The following is a 19,701-nucleotide window of genomic DNA, read 5'->3' on the forward strand; positions in this document are numbered from 1 at the left end:
CCTCCATTTAGATTAGTCATCAGAATAAGATTCCCTCACACTCCTTCTCTTCATGTCCGTCATACACGGATACTGGCTGGTGACCGGCTCATGCAGCTTTATGTTACCACCGCATGTGTATAAAAATGGCCGGACCATTGTACAGAACAAACACTGTTACACTTTGTGTCTCCCTTATGTCCTCATAGATTGTAAGCTCTTGCGAGCAGGGTCCTCACTCCCCAGGTTTGAATTGTAAATGAACTTTGTCACTATGTAATGTCTGATATTGTTTTCATGTTCCCTCTACATTGTAAAGTGCTGCGTAATATGTTGGCGCTATATAAATAAAGATTATTATTATTATTATTATTATTATATAGCTCATGGTGGTTATGGGATTAAATCTAATATGGAATAATCAAAGATTTTAACTTTCCAATTAACAACCCCAATTGATGTAGCAAAAATGTTACATGGTGCCGTCCTAACTTTTTTCTACCCTAATGATTGATGGATATTTTCTGGAACGTAAGTTTTTTTGTTTTTCTTTTGAATTTTGATATTAAATCTAATATCCTTGGTGGTCTATGGTGCTTTACTGGTTTACACTTTACAATTTATTCTAACTATATAATTTTGTAATAGTATTATATTCTTTAGGATGCTGCATGGGTTAGTGGTGTTCTCAAGCAGTAAAGTATACCTAGAATCTAATTTGATTTAATTTAATTAATAAATAGGTCCTGTAGAAATCAGAGCTCTGTTGTTTTATTTTATAAAGAGCTTAAATTCCCCTGGTTCCCAGCCTTCACACATCCATAATGTAGAATGATAAAATTATGTCTTCCTTCAACTGCCACTAGGGGGAGCTCATTGTAAAGCTTTCATTTAACTCAAAAATAAATTCATTAGTCACTATTGGTAGCATGATTAAGGCTTTAACTAGATATTTTTTCCTGAACTAATAAACTTTTTTCTTAAAGGAATGTGAAAAAAAAACTCCGCCATTGTTTTTTGGGGTTTGACCACGGCATCTAAGGGGTCAAACGGACGGGATTGGAGACATCCCGTCCTGACCATTGCAGCAAGTGTTAGCTGTAATACAAACTGCTACTGTGCCTGCACTATTCCCATGCCATACATTGATGACTTTTGTGCCAACTACATAGCACCAGTGCCGTAGTTGAACGTCACACGTCACCAACCGGTTAAAGACATTAGTGCTTACATTAATTTTCTTAATACCATTTTCTAACTGCTACATTTTCTAGTTTTCTACATTGAATAAAGGAACTGAAAATTCTCAGGTGATTTGCCAACTAGTGAATCTTCTATTCCAGTACCATATTTTAACCATATACGACAATGAAGGGTGAAATATGGATCTGAAATACATCCCTGTTGTATGATATAGACAGAAAACGGTTCTGTAATGGGAGATTCAACAGTCCTCAAATTACCAGCAAGGTGAATTTTCACATGTTTATTCAACTATTTACTATGAAATTAGACAACAGAATATCAATAAGATGGTCATAACATTGTAATCAAGGACATATGAATATGATATTTATGATAACAGAACAAGTACTGTAAATTTGTTACATAAAATATTAAACAATGTTTTTCACAGTATAGTGTCCGTCTCTCCCGACATCCATTTTAAAGATAATATACTAAATATAATTTATAAATTAACTTACGGTAATGCTCCTTTCCAGTGAGTCTGTACCAGTTCATACGTAAATCCTGCATCCAGTAGAGCTCTGTTTATCAAGTCCTTATTGCCTATTTAATAAAATAAAGAATTTGAGAATGTAGGATAAAATCTAGCACACTATAAAACCATGGTTTTGAGGTTGCTGGTCTTATTACTATGCTGTAATTAAAAAAACAACCATATTCTAATAAAAGCTTTAAACATTTAGAGCATTTTGTCAAATTTGTTTTGTTTTGATTACTTTTTATTGGAAAATGCTTCCACATATAATAAAGAGAAAACACACAAATAAACAATACAGGTTGGGGTCCCGTTATGACGTTCCGTCTGAGCTTTCCATCAGAAAAGGGACCCTGAACAGACACAAACTGACACAGACGGAAACCAGGGGTTTCCATTTCCATCACCACTGATTTCAATGGTGACGGATCCGGTGCCCATGATTTCCCTTTGTCTCTGTTGTGCACTGGATCCGTCATTTTGCCGGAAGAAATAACGTAGTCGACTACGCTATTGCTTCCGGCAAAACGACGGGTCCAGACCACAATGCAGATGTGAACAAAGCCTAACATGTACCCATACATTCTCTTATAAAGCTTCAGTATTACCCTTTTCGAAAGTTTCTCCAATTGTCATTATCATCATTACACTTGTTAATAACATTTAACATAAACACCAACATAGACAAACAGAAATACTAAACAAGATGATTATAAATCTCTATACACATTTTAGTACTTTGGAATCTCATTTAAGGTTCCAATAGTTTAACCATTTTTCCCATTATCGTGTGAATTTCAAGTACTGTAGTTCCCTATTTTATTTGTCTTAAAAGTTCAATCAAATAATTATAATAAATACAAATGACCACCTGTAATATGTTTGGGATCATAGAACTCTTCCAACTCCTAACTCTAAGTGTTCTAGCTGCCATTAATATATGGGATACAAGTAAAATATCTTCTATTGGCAGATTATCTAAAGATAACATGGGCATTTTAGAGCCCCAATTAAGTGGATAACCCGGGCCCCAATTAAGTGGATAACCCATTACTGTAGTAACCAAGCGGTTTTTTTCTAACTAATATAAATAGATTTTAGTAAATTCCCACTATATAGATAATTCTAACCATCCTCCGACATCTTCAGCATTTGCAAGAAACATTCAAAAACATCTTAGACATTATATATGGAGTATGATAAAACCTATACAAACACTTTCTTGAAGACTCAAAATGTTTTGCGCATAGAGGTTTTATTATGCAAAGTAATTACGAATAACCAGTGATACGATGTAAATGTCATCCCCAAGTCCTTTTCTTATTTATTGCTAATGAGGAAAAGGGGTTTTTCATTATATCTTTATAGTATATTAATAAACCTTTATTAAGATTAATAGGATTATTGAAATAAAAATTCAATATCAAAGTTTGAGAAGCTTCCAGTAAAACTATGGATAGTAAACAACGCCTAAGTTGTAAATACTTATAAAAGTCAATGGGAGGTTGAACCTCTTCAGTATATGTTATGTATAAAGGACTGATTTTCCACCATTATCTGATATTTCATCTATTGCACGCGCTCTCCAAGTAGAAAAATTACTTCCTGTGAACTGATATTGAACCAGTTCTAGTGGAAGATTTTTAATCTGTCTGGGCACGACGGCAGAAGTCATCTCTGTCTAAGTGTCATACTGTCAAAGTGTCCTGGCAGTTATACATGGCAGTTGGACAGGGTCAGTGACAGGTAAGCTGCATTACCAAACCAGACAAACTAGCCCACGCTCTCAATATTAGATTTCTAACTATCTGTAAACAAACATGTTTGCCACCGCTCTCATCATTATAGCTGCTCTTGGTTTTCAATCCTATCGGCCATTTAAGACTTGCCCAAACACAGTCCGCATCAGTCCTTCTATCCTGGCCTCACCCATGTACAGCTCCCATTCACTATTCACTTTCCTCAGTCAACTTAACCCATCTCATCCCACTGCCCAACATAAAAAACGCTCTCATAAATCACAGAACCATCTGCTGTCACTCTCAATTCTCCTGCTATTAGCTGCAGGGGACATCTCTCCCAACCCTGGGCCTCCCTTTTCTTCTGCCAAGCTCAACCACTTACCTGCCACACATAGAAACCCTGCAAATCTTCTTGCCATTCCTTGTAGGTCTTCTCCTGTCTCTTTTAACTGTGCTCTCTGGAACTCTCGGTCCGTGTGCAACAAACTCACCTTTATTCATGACTTATTCCTTTCTAACTCTCTCAACCTTCTGGCTCTTACAGAAACATGGCTACACCTGTCTGACACTGCTTCCCCTGCTGCTCTATCTTATGGTGGTCTCCAGTTCTCTCATGCCCCCAGACCTGAGAACAGGCAGGGTGGAGGAGTAGGTATACTTCTTTCCCCACACTGCACTTTCCAGGTCATTCCCCCGGTCCCCTCACTCACATTTCCCTCTTTTGAAGTCCACACCCTCAGACTCTTTCACCCTTTTCCCCTCCGAGTGGCAGTTGTCTACCGCCCACCGGGCTCACCCCGCCAATTCCTGGACCATTTTGCTGCCTGGCTTCCACAATTTCTATCCTCTGAAACACCCACTCTCATCATGGGTGACTTCAACATCCCCATTGATAACCCAATCTCCTCATCTGCCTCCCAGTTTCTATCTTTAACCTCGTCCCTCGGTCTGTCACAACTTACTAACTCTCCTACACATGAAGACGGGCATTCACTTGACCTGGTCTTCTTCCGGCTCTGCTCAGTTTCTGACTTTATTAACTCTCCTCTCCCGCTTTCTGACCACAATCTTCTCTGCTTTACTATCAAATATTCTCTGCCTCCTCAGGTCATCCCTACGTATCAGACATACAGAAATCTACATGCCATTAACACTGTGAAACTCATAGACAGTCTACAGTCCTCATTGTCCCCTATCTCTTCCCTCTCCTGTCCCAATCTGGCTGCCAAACTTTATAACAACACTCTCAAAAATGCCTTTTGATGAAGCAGCCCCCACTACACTCCGAACCACCCGACAAAGACGACGACAACCCTGGCACACGCCTCAATCCCGCTTTCTTCACCGGTGCTTGAGATGTGCCGAACGACTGTGGAGAAAATCGCATTTGGATGCAGATTTCCTCCATTACAAATTTATGCTCAAAACTTACAACTCTGCCCTTCACCGCGCCAAACAAGTCTACTTCACTTCTCTCATCTCCACACTATCTAATAATCCAAAACGCCTCTTTGATACTTTTCACTCCCTCCTTAGTCCTAAAGTGCAGACGCCGATCACAGATCTCAGTGCTGAAGACCTGGCCAATTATTTTAAAGTTAAAATTGACAACATCCGGCATGATATTATCTCCCAGTCCCCTAGTAACATCGATCCCCTTCCCCCCCGCACTCCCTCTTCTTCACTCTCAGCATTTGACCCAATAACTGAAGAAGAAGTCTCGAGGCTCCTCTCTTCTTCTCGTCCTACTACCTGCCCTAGTGATCCTGTCCCCTCACACCTCCTCCAGTCCCTCTCCCCAGCTGTCACTAGTCACCTCACTAAAATATTTAACCTCTCTCTTTCCTCTGGTATCTTTCCCTCCGCTTTTAAACATGCCATTATAAACCCATTATTGAAAAAACCAACACTTGACCCATCCAGCGCTGCCAACTACCGACCAGTCTCTAATCTGCCCTTCATCTCCAAACTCCTGGAACGCTTGGTCTACTCTCGCCTTATCCGCTATCTCTCTGCTAACTCCATTCTTGACCCCTTACAATCTGGTTTCCGCACTCTACACTCCACAGAAACTGCCCTTACTAAAGTCTCAAATGATCTCTTGGCGGCTAAATCGGACGGTAAATCCTCTCTCCTGATTCTTTTGGATCTCTCTGCAGCCTTTGACACTGTAGACCACAAACTCCTACTTAACATGCTCCACTCTATTGGCCTCAAGGACGCGGCTCTCTCTTGGTTTTCCTCCTATCTCTCTGACCGCTCACTCAGTGTGTCATTTGCTGGTTCCACTTCTTCTCCTCTTCCCCTTGATATCGGGGTTCCTCAGGGATCAGTCCTAGGTCCACTCCTCTTTTCTCTCTACACAGCTCCTATTGGACAAACCATCAGCAGATTTGGCTTCCAGTACCATCTCTACGCTGATGACACCCAATTATATACCTCTTCCCGTGACATCACCCCTGCTCTAATACAGAACACCAGTGATTGTCTGTCCGCTGTCTCTAACATCATGTCCTCTCTCTATCTGAAACTGAATCTTTCTAAAACTGAGCTCCTTGTGTTCCAACCATCTACTAACCTCCCTAAACCTGATGTCTCTATATCTGTGTGTGGCACTATCATAACTCCTAAGCAGCACGCCCGCTGTCTCGGGGTTATTTTTGACTCAGATCTTTCCTTTACTCCTCACATACAATCACTTTCACGCTCCTGTCATTTTCACCTAAAAAACATCTCCAGAATCCGCTCTTTTCTTACGGAGGAAACTGCCAAAACGCTCATTGTTGCTCTGATTCACTCTCGTCTTGACTACTGTAACTCATTACTAGTCGGTCTTCCCCTCACTAAACTCTCCCCTCTCCAATCTATCCTCAATGCAGCAGCCAGGCTCATCTTTATGACCAACCGCTACACCAACGCCTCTAATCTGTGCCAGTCACTGCACTGGTTGCCCATCCCCTTCCGAATAAAATTCAAACTTATTACTCTCACCCACAAAGCTCTCCACAGTGCTGCACCTCCTTACATCTCCTCCCTCATCTCTGTCTACCACCCTACTCGGGCTCTACGTTCTGCCAACGACCTTAGATTAAAATCCTCCATAATCCGAACCTCCCACTACCGTCTCCAGGATTTCTCTCGTGCTGCACCCGTCCTCTGGAATGCGCTACCCCAGACAATCCGATTAATTCCCAATATCCACAGTTTTAAACGTGCCCTGAAAACACATCTATTTAGACCGGCCTATAAAATTCCCTAATCTGACTCCTTTTCATGGCCCTCCATTTAGATTAGTCATCAGAATAAGATTCCCTCACACTCCTTCTCTTCATGTCCGTCATACACGGATACTGGCTGGTGACCGGCTCATGCAGCTTTATGTTACCACCGCATGTGTATAAAAATGGCCGGACCATTGTACAGAACAAACACTATTACACTTTGTGTCTCCATTATGTCCTCATAGATTGTAAGCTCTTGCGAGCAGGGTCCTCACTCCCCAGGTTTGAATTGTAAATGAACTTTGTCACTATGTAATGTCTGATATTGTTTTCATGTTCCCTCTACATTGTAAAGTGCTGCGTAATATGTTGGCGCTATATAAATAAAGATTATTATTATTATTATTATTATTACCCGTCTCCCACCAACTGTCACCAAACGCAAAGGGCCTGCCTTAATAGTAGGAGGAATTGTTCTATTTTGTATTTTCAATTCGGATGAAAATCAACAGGCTAATATAATTCTCATAGTATATTCCATCTCTACCCCATCTCTACCCGATATTTACTAATACTGCCTTAGTTTTAGAGAGTGTAAACTTAGACAAGGCAGTCAGAAAATGCGCCAAATTTATCAAAGTCATTCATGCTGTATGATAAATTTGGCACATCTAGCTAGACTTACCATACATCTTTCTCTTTCTTATACCACCTCTTAGTTGTCTTAGTTTATGCCAGTTTTGCGCCAAAATTTTAGTGCATTTATGCACACAGTATCGCAGCTTAAGCCACATTCCTTTTTTTACTGGACCACGCACCCTTTTCCACTGAGCCATACACCTTGCCAAGCATGTAGAAAAAAAGCGTATAAAACAGTTAATATACACTACCGTTCAAAAGTTTGGGGTCACCCAGACAATTTTGTGTTTTCCATGAAAACTCACAATTATATTTATCAAATGAGTTGCAAAATGACTAGAAAATATAGTCAAGACATTGACAAGGTTAGAAATAATGATTTTCATTTCAAATAATAATTTCCTCCTTCAAACTTTGCTTTCGTCAAAGAATGCTCCATTTGCAGCAATTACAGCATTGCAGACCTTTGGCATTCTAGCTGTTAATTTGCTGAGGTAATCGGGAGAAATTTCACCCCATGCTTCCAGAAGGCCCTCCCACAAGTTGGATTGGCTTGATGGGCACTTCTTGACCATACGGTCAAGCTGCTCCCACAACAGCTCTATGCGGTTGAGATCTGGTGACTGCGCTGGCCACTCCATTACAGATAGAATACCAGCTGCCTGCTTCTTCCCTAAATAGTTCTTGCATAATTTGGAGGTGTGCTTTGGGTCATTGTCCTGTTGTAGGATGAAATTGGCTCCAATAAAGCGCCGTCCACGGGGTATGGCATGGCGTTGCAAAATGGAGTGATAGCCTTCCTTATTCAAAATCCCTTTTACCTTGTACAAATCTCCCACTTTACCAGCACCAAAGCAACCCCAGACCATCACATTACCTCCACCATGCTTGACAGATGGCGTCAGGCAGTCTTCCAGCATCTTTTCAGTTGTTCTGCGTCTCACAAATGTTCTTCTGTGTGATCCAAACACCTCAAACTTCGATTCGTCTGTCCATAACACTTTTTTCCAATCTTCCTCTGTCCAATGTCTGTGTGCTTTTGCCCATATTAATCTTTTCCTTTTATTAGCCAGTCTCAGATATGGCTTTTTCTTTGCCACTCTGCCCTGAAGTCCAGCATCCCGGAGTCGCCTCTTCACTGTAGACGTTGACACTGGCGTTTTGCGGGTACTATTTAATGAAGCTGCCAGTTGAGGACCTGTAAGGCGTCTATTTCTCAAACTAGAGACTCTAATGTACTTGTCTTGTTGCTCAGTTGTGCCGCGGGGCCTCCCACTTCTCTTTCTACTCTGGTTAGAGCCTGTTTGTGCTGTCCTCTGAAGGGAGTAGTACACACCGTTGTAGGAAATATTCAGTTTCTTGGCAATTTCTGGCATGGAATAGCCTTCATTTCTAAGAACAAGAATAGACTGTCGAGTTTCACATGAAAGCTCTCTTTTTCTAGCCATTTTGAGAGTTTAATCAAACCCACAAATGTAATGCTCCAGATTCTCAACTAGCTCAAAGGAAGGTCAGTTTTATAGCTCCTCTAAACAGCAAAACTGTTTACAGCGGTGCTAACATAATTGCACAAGGGTTTTCAAGTGTTTTCTAATCATCCATTAGCCTTCTAACACAGTTAGCAAACACAATGTACCATTAGAACACTGGAGTGATGGTTGCTGGAAATGGGCCTCTATACACCTATGTAGATATTGCATTAAAAAACAGACGTTTGCAGCTAGAATAGTCATTTAGCACATTAACAATGTATAGAGTGCATTTCTGATTGATTTAATGTTATCTTCATTGAAAAAAACTGTGCTTTTCTTTCAAAAATAAGGAAATTTCTAAGTGACCCTAAACTTTTGAACGGTAGTGTATGTGGCGCATGGAATGTAAGCTAGAATTCTGGCTCAATTTGAGCCAGAATTCTGGTGCATTATGAATAGTAAATCTGTCCCAATGTTTTTGAGTATCTCCCAGCCACCAGGCTATTGTTTGTTTCAAAATAGCAGCTTTATAATAAGAAACTATACAAGGGCAACTTGGGCTCGCATCCTCAGTTTTTAAATACAAGGTTACTATTCTGGGAGCCCTATCTTGCCAAACCAATTTTAAAATAAGTTTTGATAATTGAGAAGTTAGCATAAGAAATGGGAGTCCTAAATTGATAAAGTATCTTAGGCATCATTAAAATTTTAATTGCCGAACCGAGAAATGAGGGGTTTAGCAAAACTAATAATATTTTATTTGACTGTCTTTAAAAGAGACTAGGGAAAGAAATCCCCAAGTATGGGATTTTACAGTCTGACCGAGCAAAAAAATAGGAGATTTGAAACTAGTTTTTAACTACTCTAGGAAGGAACAGGTCTAATATTAATGATTTCGAGGCATTATCCTTATATTAAGAGATAGAGCTAAATGCAGCCAGCTTGTCGTTAACGGCTAATAAAGATGTTTTTGGGAAAGCTACAGCAGTTATCATGTCATCAGCAAATAGGCCAATGCGGTGTTCTTTTACCTAATTTTACAGTTTGTATGTTAGGGGAGTGCCTTATTTGTTGGGTTCCATTTGTAATTGAAAAGATTTAGATATGAATCCGGCCATAAACACTTAGGCTGAAAAGACTCAGCAAAGAGCTTATATGGCTCTCAGAAGATTACCTACAAGGCCAAATTTATACAATACAGCTTCCAGAAAGCCCCAGTTTACCCTGTCAAACGCCTTTTTCGCAACAAAGTATGGAGAAGATAAGGCGTCTAAGTATGAGGACTATGGGTTACCACCACTGAACGAATATTTTTGAACCGCTATGTGCCATTCAAGGCCTGGTGAATTTGGTGTCAATATGCACATGAGTTTAGAAAACAATAGAGAAAGCATATAATTTAAGGTCTGTTATTAATTACGAAATTTGGCTGAAATTTAAAGGGCGATCTGGAGTTTTACCTGATTTGGGTATAGTCACAACCGAGACCTGTAATATTTCAAGAGAGAATTATCTATTTTTAATTGCCATATTAAACCATCAGGTTAAATGTGGCTTTATTGATTATAGTAATCATACAATAGACCATCTGGTCCCGGTGATTTATTAGGCTTCAGAGGCTCGATAGTCACATAAAATCATATAGGCAAATATGATGTGTATGCTCACGTGTAGCATAATCGTCCGAATTTGCAGGCGAAAAATATGCAGCATATAACAGTAGCTGCAAAGTGGATGAGATTAAAGAAATCTCATCCACACACTGCAGAAAATTTCAGTGCAGAAATTGGCATGTCAATTTATGCTGCAAAATGGTAGTGCATTTATTGCAGATTTTTACAATTGAATTCAATGTGAAAGTAAGAATCTGCAATAAATGACATATTTTTCTACTTAAAAATAAAAAAAAAACATACCTCTCCTGGCACTCTTGTATTGACGCATTCCTGATCCATAGGCTGCTCTGTCATGAGCCAGCCCTCTGGAATGACGCTTTGCCCCATGTGACCGATGCAGCCAATCCCAGACTGCAGCATCACATTGGACAAAAAGCCATCCCAGGAGGCTGCCTAAACACAGGCCAGCGGGGGGAACAGAAACACATCAGTATAGAAGCGCCAGGGGAGCCGAGTCCTTTCTTTGTTTTTCTCCCCTTTTCTCCCCTCTTCTTCTCTGCAGAGGCAAATCTGTCTGAAAATCTGCACCAAATCAAACAAGACTGGAGTGGACTTTCTGCTGGAATTCCCTGCAGTTTTGGGGTTGTATTTAATAATGAGTTCTCCGCAGCAAATCAGACCCGTGTGAACATACCAAAATGTTATATAATTGATCTCTTGTCGAACTTGGAAGGAGATTCTAAAAATGTATTGATGTTAACCGTATTTGGTTATGGGGTTGTAGAGTCTGATCGTAAAATATATCATCCAGAATACCAGCCCTGAAGGTCAAAGACTTTAGCAATAGACGATAAGTAAGCAAATGGGATATTTATATTTATTTTTGCTTCTTGGATGTCAAGCCGGTTTGGTAATAAAGCACCTGTGTTATTGAACTGCCAATAGTAAGACATCTTTAAACACCGTAACGCAAGGTCATATTTGAATGAGTTTATTTCAGGAAGTTGCGCTTAAAGAGAGGATATTTTTTGACTCTGGAAGGACAAAAAACAGCACAATCAGCCTGTGTAATAAATTACACTTAAAAAAGGAAAATAGTTGTTCCAACATAAACTGTTCGCTCCGGATGACCAACTTTTTTTTGAAGGTCTGCAGAGGACAGAATATCAGTAGAAATGCCGGATCCATTTTTTTAATCTGCATAAGCAAATTCATTAAAGGAAGTAATATATGTATATAAAGCAATTACTTCAGATTCATACTAACAAAGGATTTAATGAGCAAATTTATTTTTGGGGAAGGGGGGGATTGTCAGTACGGGCCAACAAAATGCTGAGTGTGCAAATAAGGACCATCCATCGTCTCTTTCGTTGCACAGATATGTTGCATTCTCTTTGTCTGAACAGGAAAACGTCATAACTACTCTTTAGATAAACAGTTTACACAATTTCCCAGTTCTATAGTCAATATTTTAGATAACGTTCCCTATCATGGCCTATGTTATTTCCTGACTAGTAATATTAGGAAGGACAGAAGTCAGATTAGACGCATGCATTTTTAATAAGAAAAGATACTGTACAAATTGTTTGTTAAACAAGGAGGAAATGTGACACAATGTTGTATGAGCCATATCATTATTTGTGTCATAGAGTTCACTAAAGCTTAAAAGATTCATCATTTCCAACTAATATGCAGTCAAATGTCATAAAACCAAAATGCTTAAGGGTCAGAGTTCTTGACAGTGGGTAAAGAAGAATTATGGGGCTTTTGTTTTTATTTATACATTGAGTTCCTTTTATTAATTCCATGAGCTGATTTTTGCTGGGCTACAGCAGATCAAGGACAATGGGCAACCATTGAAATAATGATCTTGACAAAGAGAGTGAAATTCCCTTTACTTCCATTTATGGTGAAGCCCCTAAGACAGCGGATATTATTTGTGATACAGGTGGGGCAGCGATAATTGACATCTTGTACTATGTTTACATATTGGTCCCTATATCTCTTTGTTAGCACTTATCATTTACTGCTATTTTTCTGTTTGTTTTTTTTCTAGGCAATAGGGCTTGTTTTGCATTGTAATTATTATTGCTCTGAGTTTGTACATGGATCTTGATATCATTATTGATCACTGTGTACTTGTATTTTATTGTATGATGTGATGTATTGGACCTGACACACAGTCCAGCTGTATTGTACAATTTGAATATTATGTTTTTATTATTTTCTTCACATCAAATATCAGGGACATACACAGAAATCATAGGGATCAATAGAAAAATTTAGCATGGGCCCTCACTCGGAGATCCGAGAAACATACAACATATTTTATTAAGTTAACATTCACCGTCATTTTATAAGGGTTAATACTGATGCACCGTGCGAGCCAGAACCTTTCCCCTGTGCAGCGTGTAGCATATTGGGGTACTTGTCCTGTTGATGAATCCGGCTTAAGCTAAAAACACAAGGTCTGTCCTTTTACAACACATTTCTAGGTAAAAAAAAGAGGAGGAATCGTGTAATAAAAGATTGCACTCCACGCAACTCAGAAACCTCAACAACTTTAAACGACTCGTATGTCGGTAAAAGTGTAACAGGTGCTTCATATATATATATATATATATATATATATATATATATATATATATATATATATATATATATATATATATACTGTATATATAAAACATTCAGTCTAAACAGCCTATTTTCAATGTATTTATACCAGACAACTGGCATTAATACGTTGATAAATCTCCCCCATTCAGCCGTACATCCCCTGCTTAACTACACACAATACATGATAAAACTGGCTCACCACTAGAGGACTAGAGGTAGCTCAGTGCATATGAATTTATACGAGCTACCAACGAACTCAATGGAAGCTGTAAAAATCCCTATGAATTGAGCTCCCCTTATGTGTGGCTGCAGGAAACGTTATGGCTCTATGTTAGGAAGCAGAAGGAGATCAAAGCCGGGCCACCTTCTCACCATGGGCCCCATAGCAGTGGAGCGGTCTGCCTCCTTGGCGAGTGTGCCACTATTGAAGATAAAGGGTAGAAATCTAACAGCCATTGAATTTATCTGCTTTTCCTGTAGAGTTAGGTGCCATGCATACAACCGTGCCCGTAATTGCGGTCCACGATAGCGGGCATGGCTGTCTGCTGATGGCCGCCCGCATTTTCGGGCTGTGCTCCCATACAAAGTATGGGAGCTCGGTCCATAAAATCAAAAAAACTGACATGCTCCATAGTTCCAGACACAGTTCTACGGCACGGACACCAATCCATAGTGATACGGAAAGTTGTCCACGGCTAATAGAACTGAATGGGTCCGTAAAACCGGTCGTGTGTATGGGGCATTAGTTCCAGTTACTAGTTCTCCAGTGCAGACATATTCCTATTTTGTCCTTTCTTTTATTGACTTTTCGATGATCATTGCTAATTTACCTACTTTTTATTTTTTTCATTTTAAAGTAGATGAAATATATTCTGTAGGGAGGTAACATTATTGGGATTTGTTTTTTTTAACACAAAAGTGTTTATCAATTAATACTATAAAAAAATAAAATATGTTTTCATTGTCTACATTTTTTTAAAGGGGTTGTACACTACCAGACAACTGATGACCTGTCCACCGGGTAGGTCATCAGTATACGATTGGTGGGGGTCCGACACCTGGACCACGCACCGAAAAATTGCTCCTGTTGCCTCCAGGCACCGGATGTCATTGCACAGTATGCAGTGTACGAAGTCGGAAGCAGTTGCCTCCGTACATTGCAATTGAATAGGAGCAGAGCTGCAGCTTGGCCGCTATTCCGTGACAGGAGCCATTTGCTTCCGGTATGGACGTCCGCTGCCCAGAGGCAGCCTTTGTAGCTGATCACTGCAGAGTTGGACCCCCACCAATCGTATACTGAAGACCTATCTGGTGCATAGGTCATCAGTTGCCCAGTTGTAGACAACCCCATTAATAATAGACTTCAATATTTTGATAAGTACAGTAACAGGTAAAGTCTTTAGAACTGAATGTCACAATAAACTAGACACTAGCAGATATTTTATTAGAAGATAATTTAATATACACAGAGCTATTTTGGTTTTGGAGTTCAAAAGAGATGCTAAGGGCCTGTTCACATTAGCGTTGGCCTTCCGTTCGTTTTTCTGTTCATCTGTTCTGTCAGAGGAAAGTATTGTTTCCGTTTGCAATACCATTGATTTTAATGGCATTTTTTTCTTTCAGTTTGCATCGATTCTGCTAGGTTTCAATTTTTTTCATGGAAACAGTAGCGCAGCACACTACACCATTGTTTCCGTGAAAAAAAACTGATTGAACAGATGAAAGGAAAGCTAAATGAAAGGCCAACGCTGATGTGAACAGCCCCTAAGTACCTTTTTGGCGCAACCCAAAAGGTACTAAGCATTTTTGTTATGTTAGAAATCGAACTGAAATGTCATGACACAAATATATATATATATTCCTACAAGAATTTTGAAGGAGATTTTGACCTGCCTGTGCTTTTTTGTAGTGGCTTTCGCAGCGTTTTTGCCCGCTGTCCTCAATGGGAGGTCAGAAACGGAACTGTGGCAAGAAAGGACATGCATCTTTTTTTCCCCTTGAGCGGCTAAAAGCTTCCGGGGGAAAAAAAAACCTCCACCTCCCATTGAAATCAATGGTAGGCGATTTCGGACATTTTTTAGGGCTGATTCCGACGTGGTTTCCACATCAAAATCAGCGCCAAAAAACTCAGTCTGAACTGACCCTTAAACTCAGCAAGATATAATCAAATGGTAGTCATTATATTTACAATTTTTGTTTTAGGCTTTAAAATGATACTACAATCATTTTGATTTTTAGTAAGAACAAACTGTATCACACTTTTATGGAGTGTATACGTTGCGTTGCAAAACAATGTAACTGAAAAAGTAAGTCAGTCACATGGGATGAAACGTCGTCCCAGGAGGCCAGCCTTGAAAAAGTACAGAAGAAAGCGTCGCTATGACAATACCTGTGTGGTAAGTATAAGCTTTTCTTTTCATTTTAAACCAAATAAAAAAAAATTCTGAGTTGCGTTTTTGCGGAAGAATTTCAGCAGTTCCACTGCAAGAGTCTAAATACTTGGCTAATTGTTGCCGGTTTTACATCCACATATAATTCAATGGCGAAAACATGCAACAGACAAGCAACGAAAACGTAGCATAAATTGACATACTGCGAATTTAAATTTTGCACCCCAGGTCAATTTCTGAACGTTTTTGCAGCATTTTTTTTTTCTAAATCTCCTACTGCAAATGCTGCGGATTTCCTCACAGAATTCCGTTGCAGAAATCCTGCAGCAACTACGCTACGTGGGACTACACTATTGTTTCAGTAAAAGAAACTGAAACTTTACGGAACAGAAACAAAGGAAAACCAACTGAAACAGAAGCATTACGATTGAAATAAATGGTAATGCAAACGGAGTCTATAGTTTCCTCTTTGGCTATCCATTTATCGGTTCCTCCTACGAAAAGGTTGAACGGAAATCAAACGCTGATGTGAACAGGCCCTTAGGCGTCATGCCCACTTCAGTTTTTTCCTTCAGGGTGCGATCTGTTTTTGTCCCTGTTAGCACCCTGAACCCACTCATTTCAATCGGACCATGCACACTTCCGTTGTTTTAACGGAACCGTGTGGCCGTTCCGTCAAAAGTAGGGCAGGTCCTACTCCTGCCCGTTTTTGACGGAACAGTCCCGGCCTTCTCATTGAATTTGGTACGTGGAACAATGGACTGCACACGGAAGCCATTCATGTGCAGCCCGTGTGTGATGGGACCGTCAATAACGGACGTTCAACGGCCGACGGAAGTGTGTATGAGGCCTTAGGCTATGTTTTACTTCATTGCTTATCACATGCTCTGTGAACTAAACAGCCTAGGCTTCAGACTGATACATTGTAGCAAACTGCAAGAGAGATTTGTGCAGCTGCTGCTGGTCTATTTAGCTCACAGTGCATCCTAGATTGGATATAATTGTATCCACTTCTCAGCTGAATATGTACTGGTTTTCTGAATGTAAGTGTAAGGCCACACGGAGCGGCCCTGACACGGTCGCAACGCGGCCAACAACCAAGCTGGCACTATGTAGGAGCGGCTGTCAAATACCTTGTTAAGGAGTAGTTCAGTTACATGCGCATGCGCACTGCCGCTCCATTCATTCTCTATGGGAGCGCCGGAGATAGCCGAGTGCAGTGTTTGGCTTTTTCCGGCGCTGCCATAAAGAATGAATAGGGGGTAAGTTGTTGTAATTTGCTAAATCGTGCGGCCATAAAGAGTGTATTAATTCATGGCCACATGATTTTGCAGATAAAGGGACGGTTTACTGTGTGGCCTTTTCAAATATCTTGAAAATAGAGAGGCATTAGAACACAAAAGTATATTAGGCATTAGAACACAAAGTATATTAAAAAGAGACAGAAATTTTAATTTATACAGTGATTCACTTCAACCAGGATCACACACACAGTTTTAATGCAGTTTTCACGGCAGCTTTTGATTCAGTTTTATGATGAAAGTCAGAAGTGGATTCAGAAGAAAGGAAAGGTATAAAGAAAAGACTAATGCATCTTCTTCCTTTTGTGTCCACTTCTGCGTTTGGCTCAAAAAACTGAGCCAAAAACCGCCACAAAATCTGCATCAAAACTGTGTGTGTGATCCTGGCCTTAAAGTCATATACTGCCAATAAGCTGGATTTTCGGTACCTGAAGGGGGATGTTTCTGTTCTAGTAACCATCACTTTACCATCTTCTCTAAAAGTGACATATAGTGTGAATTCTCCCTTGGCCACCTTAACAGACGTTTTGGGGTGGTGCAGAGGGTGAATACTTTCCCTCACTGGCTTGTTTCTATTAGATGCCCTAATTTTAGTTTATCAACATGGCAGATACTCTTTCATGCTTGAAAAATGTCTATCAAAATCGAGAATGCATTATGAACTTTTTATGGCTAAACTATGGATGATCCATTACATTTTATTCAGGGAAAACAAGAATCTCAATCCAGCAGCCATTAACAGACAACAGAGGGACAGTTGGTAATAAATATCAGGATATGAATTTATGAACTCTTTTGTGCCATGATGCTTGGAAAATACCAGTTTGTATTGTTGGCAATGGTACATCATGTGACACAAAAGTTTAACCTTAGTTAATTAGTAATTCACAATTAAAAAATTTTTACTTACATGCTGGACTGCTTGGTGTTTTGGTGTCTATGTACTGGTTGAAATTTAGTAGGAATTCGGTATTATTATTGGATATCGGCAGGTCAGTGCAGTATTCCCTGTTAAAATGAAAGAAGTACATTTATTCCACGGAGTCAATATATAGCTTATTTATTTTTATTATAAGTATAAAATAAGAACACAGATAAACATTAACTATTTACACCACAAATGGGCAATATGATACTTCTGGAAAGCATTTTAATAACTCTATGTAACTGATTATTTTCATCAGCTCAATAGAATGGATTAATAAAGGTGTGAGTTGATAAAATAACTTGGGAGATGTACTAACTTGACAACATTAAGAACTTGGTATTTTGAAATAAAAAAGAAAGGTAAAATATTTCAAGAGGACCTGTTACCTCTGCTGAAATGTCTGTTTTAGTTAATAATTGTATTCCCCATAAAATAACCATTCAGAAGAATCTTACATTAAAACTCAGCGTTGTACTGTTCCTTTTTTTTATTCCTTTTAGAAATGTATGAATTGACAACTGGGTGTTACCATTTGAGGGTGTGTCTTTAAATAGACTGTAAATGTCCAATCAGAGCTGACAGTGTACGACTGTGTAGGGACACACCTCTGTGACAACGGGAATGGTAACACCCTATTGCCAATTTATTCATATATTTCAAAGGGTGCCTTCACATATGTCAGTTGCATCAGCATCAGGTTTTTTTTTGTCTCTCGGTGTTTACAACTGATGCAAAAACTGATGCAAAAATGTTGCCATCAGGCTTTTTCACAATTTTTACTACAAAACCATCAGCTGTCATTAGTTGTCATTAGTTGTCATCAGTTTTCACCATCCTTTTTAAGATCAGTTTTTACCACAATGGTCCACAAAATGGTAGTCTAGGCTCTGAAAATGTGCTCCTGTATATAGTGTCACACCTCCCCTGTAGTGCCCTCTGTAGATAGTGCCACACCCCCTGTATATAGTGCCACACACCCCCTGTAGCTAATGCCGCAGTGTCCTCTGTATATAGTGCCACACACCCCCTGTAGATAATGCCACCGTTCCCATTGTAGATAGTGCTACGCCCCCTGTAAATACGGCAGTGCCCTCTGTTGATAGTGCCACCCCCTGTATATAGTGACACACACCCCCTGTAGATAATACCGCAGTGCCCTCTTTAGATAGTGCCACATCCCCTGTATATAGTGCCATACCCCCCAGTATATAGTGCCACACATGCCCCTGTAGATAATGCTGCAGTGCCCTCTGCATATAATGCCACAGGCAGCCCTGTAGATAGCGCCACACAGCTCCCTTGTAGGTAGCGCCACACAGCCCCCTTTTAGGTAGCACCACACAGCCCCCTTGTAGGTAGCGCCACACAGCCCCATTGTAGGTAGTGCCACACAGCCCCCTTGTAGGTAGCGCCACACAGCCCCCTTGTAGGTAGCGCCACACAGGCCCCTTTGTAGAAAGCACCACACAGTCCACAGCCCTCTTGTAGGTAGCGCAACACAGCCCTCTTGTACGTAGCGCCACACAGTCCCCTTGTAGGTAGCGCCACACAACACAGTCACCTTGTATGTAGCGCCACAGCCCCCTTGTAGGTAGTGCCACACAGCCCACAGCCCCTTTGTATGTAGTGCCACACAGCCCACAGCCCCCTTGTAGGTGGTGCCACACAGTCCCCTTGAAGGTAGTGCCACACAGACCACAGTCCCCTTGAAGGTTGTGCACACAGCCCACAGCCCCATGTAGATAGCACCCCCTCCCCCTTCCTGCAGATAGCCTGTAGCTCCCTGAAGGAGCAAAATCCCCCTTTGGACGGGGATTCCGCTCCTGGAGCGCTACAATTCATGTCTCTGTCCATATATGGACAGTGACATCAGGGGCAACTCCTGAAGTGGAATCTTCATACACAGCGTTGCCGACGCTGTGACCAGGGATTCCACTGCAGGAGAAGTCCCTGTCGTCTGTGTCCATTTATTGGCAGTGACGTCACTGGCTTATCTTGAAGAGGAATCCCCGGTCACAGAGTTGGCAACGCTGTGGACGGGGATTCCGCTTCAGGAGTTTCCCATGACGTC

At 40.4% G+C, this 19,701-nt stretch overlaps 1 protein-coding gene across 5 annotated transcripts in view; it reads right to left on the reverse strand.

Annotated features, from left to right (window-relative positions):
• Positions 1–19,701, reverse strand: part of CACNA2D1 (calcium voltage-gated channel auxiliary subunit alpha2delta 1) — a 737,376-nt gene that overhangs the window by 50,426 nt on the left and 667,249 nt on the right. For all 5 annotated transcript variants that reach the window (XM_075857358.1, XM_075857356.1, XM_075857359.1 and 2 more), the window contains 2 exons: positions 17,613–17,710; positions 1,686–1,770 (listed from right to left, as the gene is read on the reverse strand). In XM_075857358.1, the coding sequence (XP_075713473.1) occupies positions 1,686–1,770; positions 17,613–17,710 (183 nt within the window). The remainder of the gene's footprint in view (positions 1–1,685; positions 1,771–17,612; positions 17,711–19,701) is intronic.

Source organism: Rhinoderma darwinii, chromosome 3 (genome assembly GCF_050947455.1).
Source record: "Rhinoderma darwinii isolate aRhiDar2 chromosome 3, aRhiDar2.hap1, whole genome shotgun sequence".
In the NCBI taxonomy this organism is placed as follows: domain Eukaryota; kingdom Metazoa; phylum Chordata; class Amphibia; order Anura; family Rhinodermatidae; genus Rhinoderma; species Rhinoderma darwinii.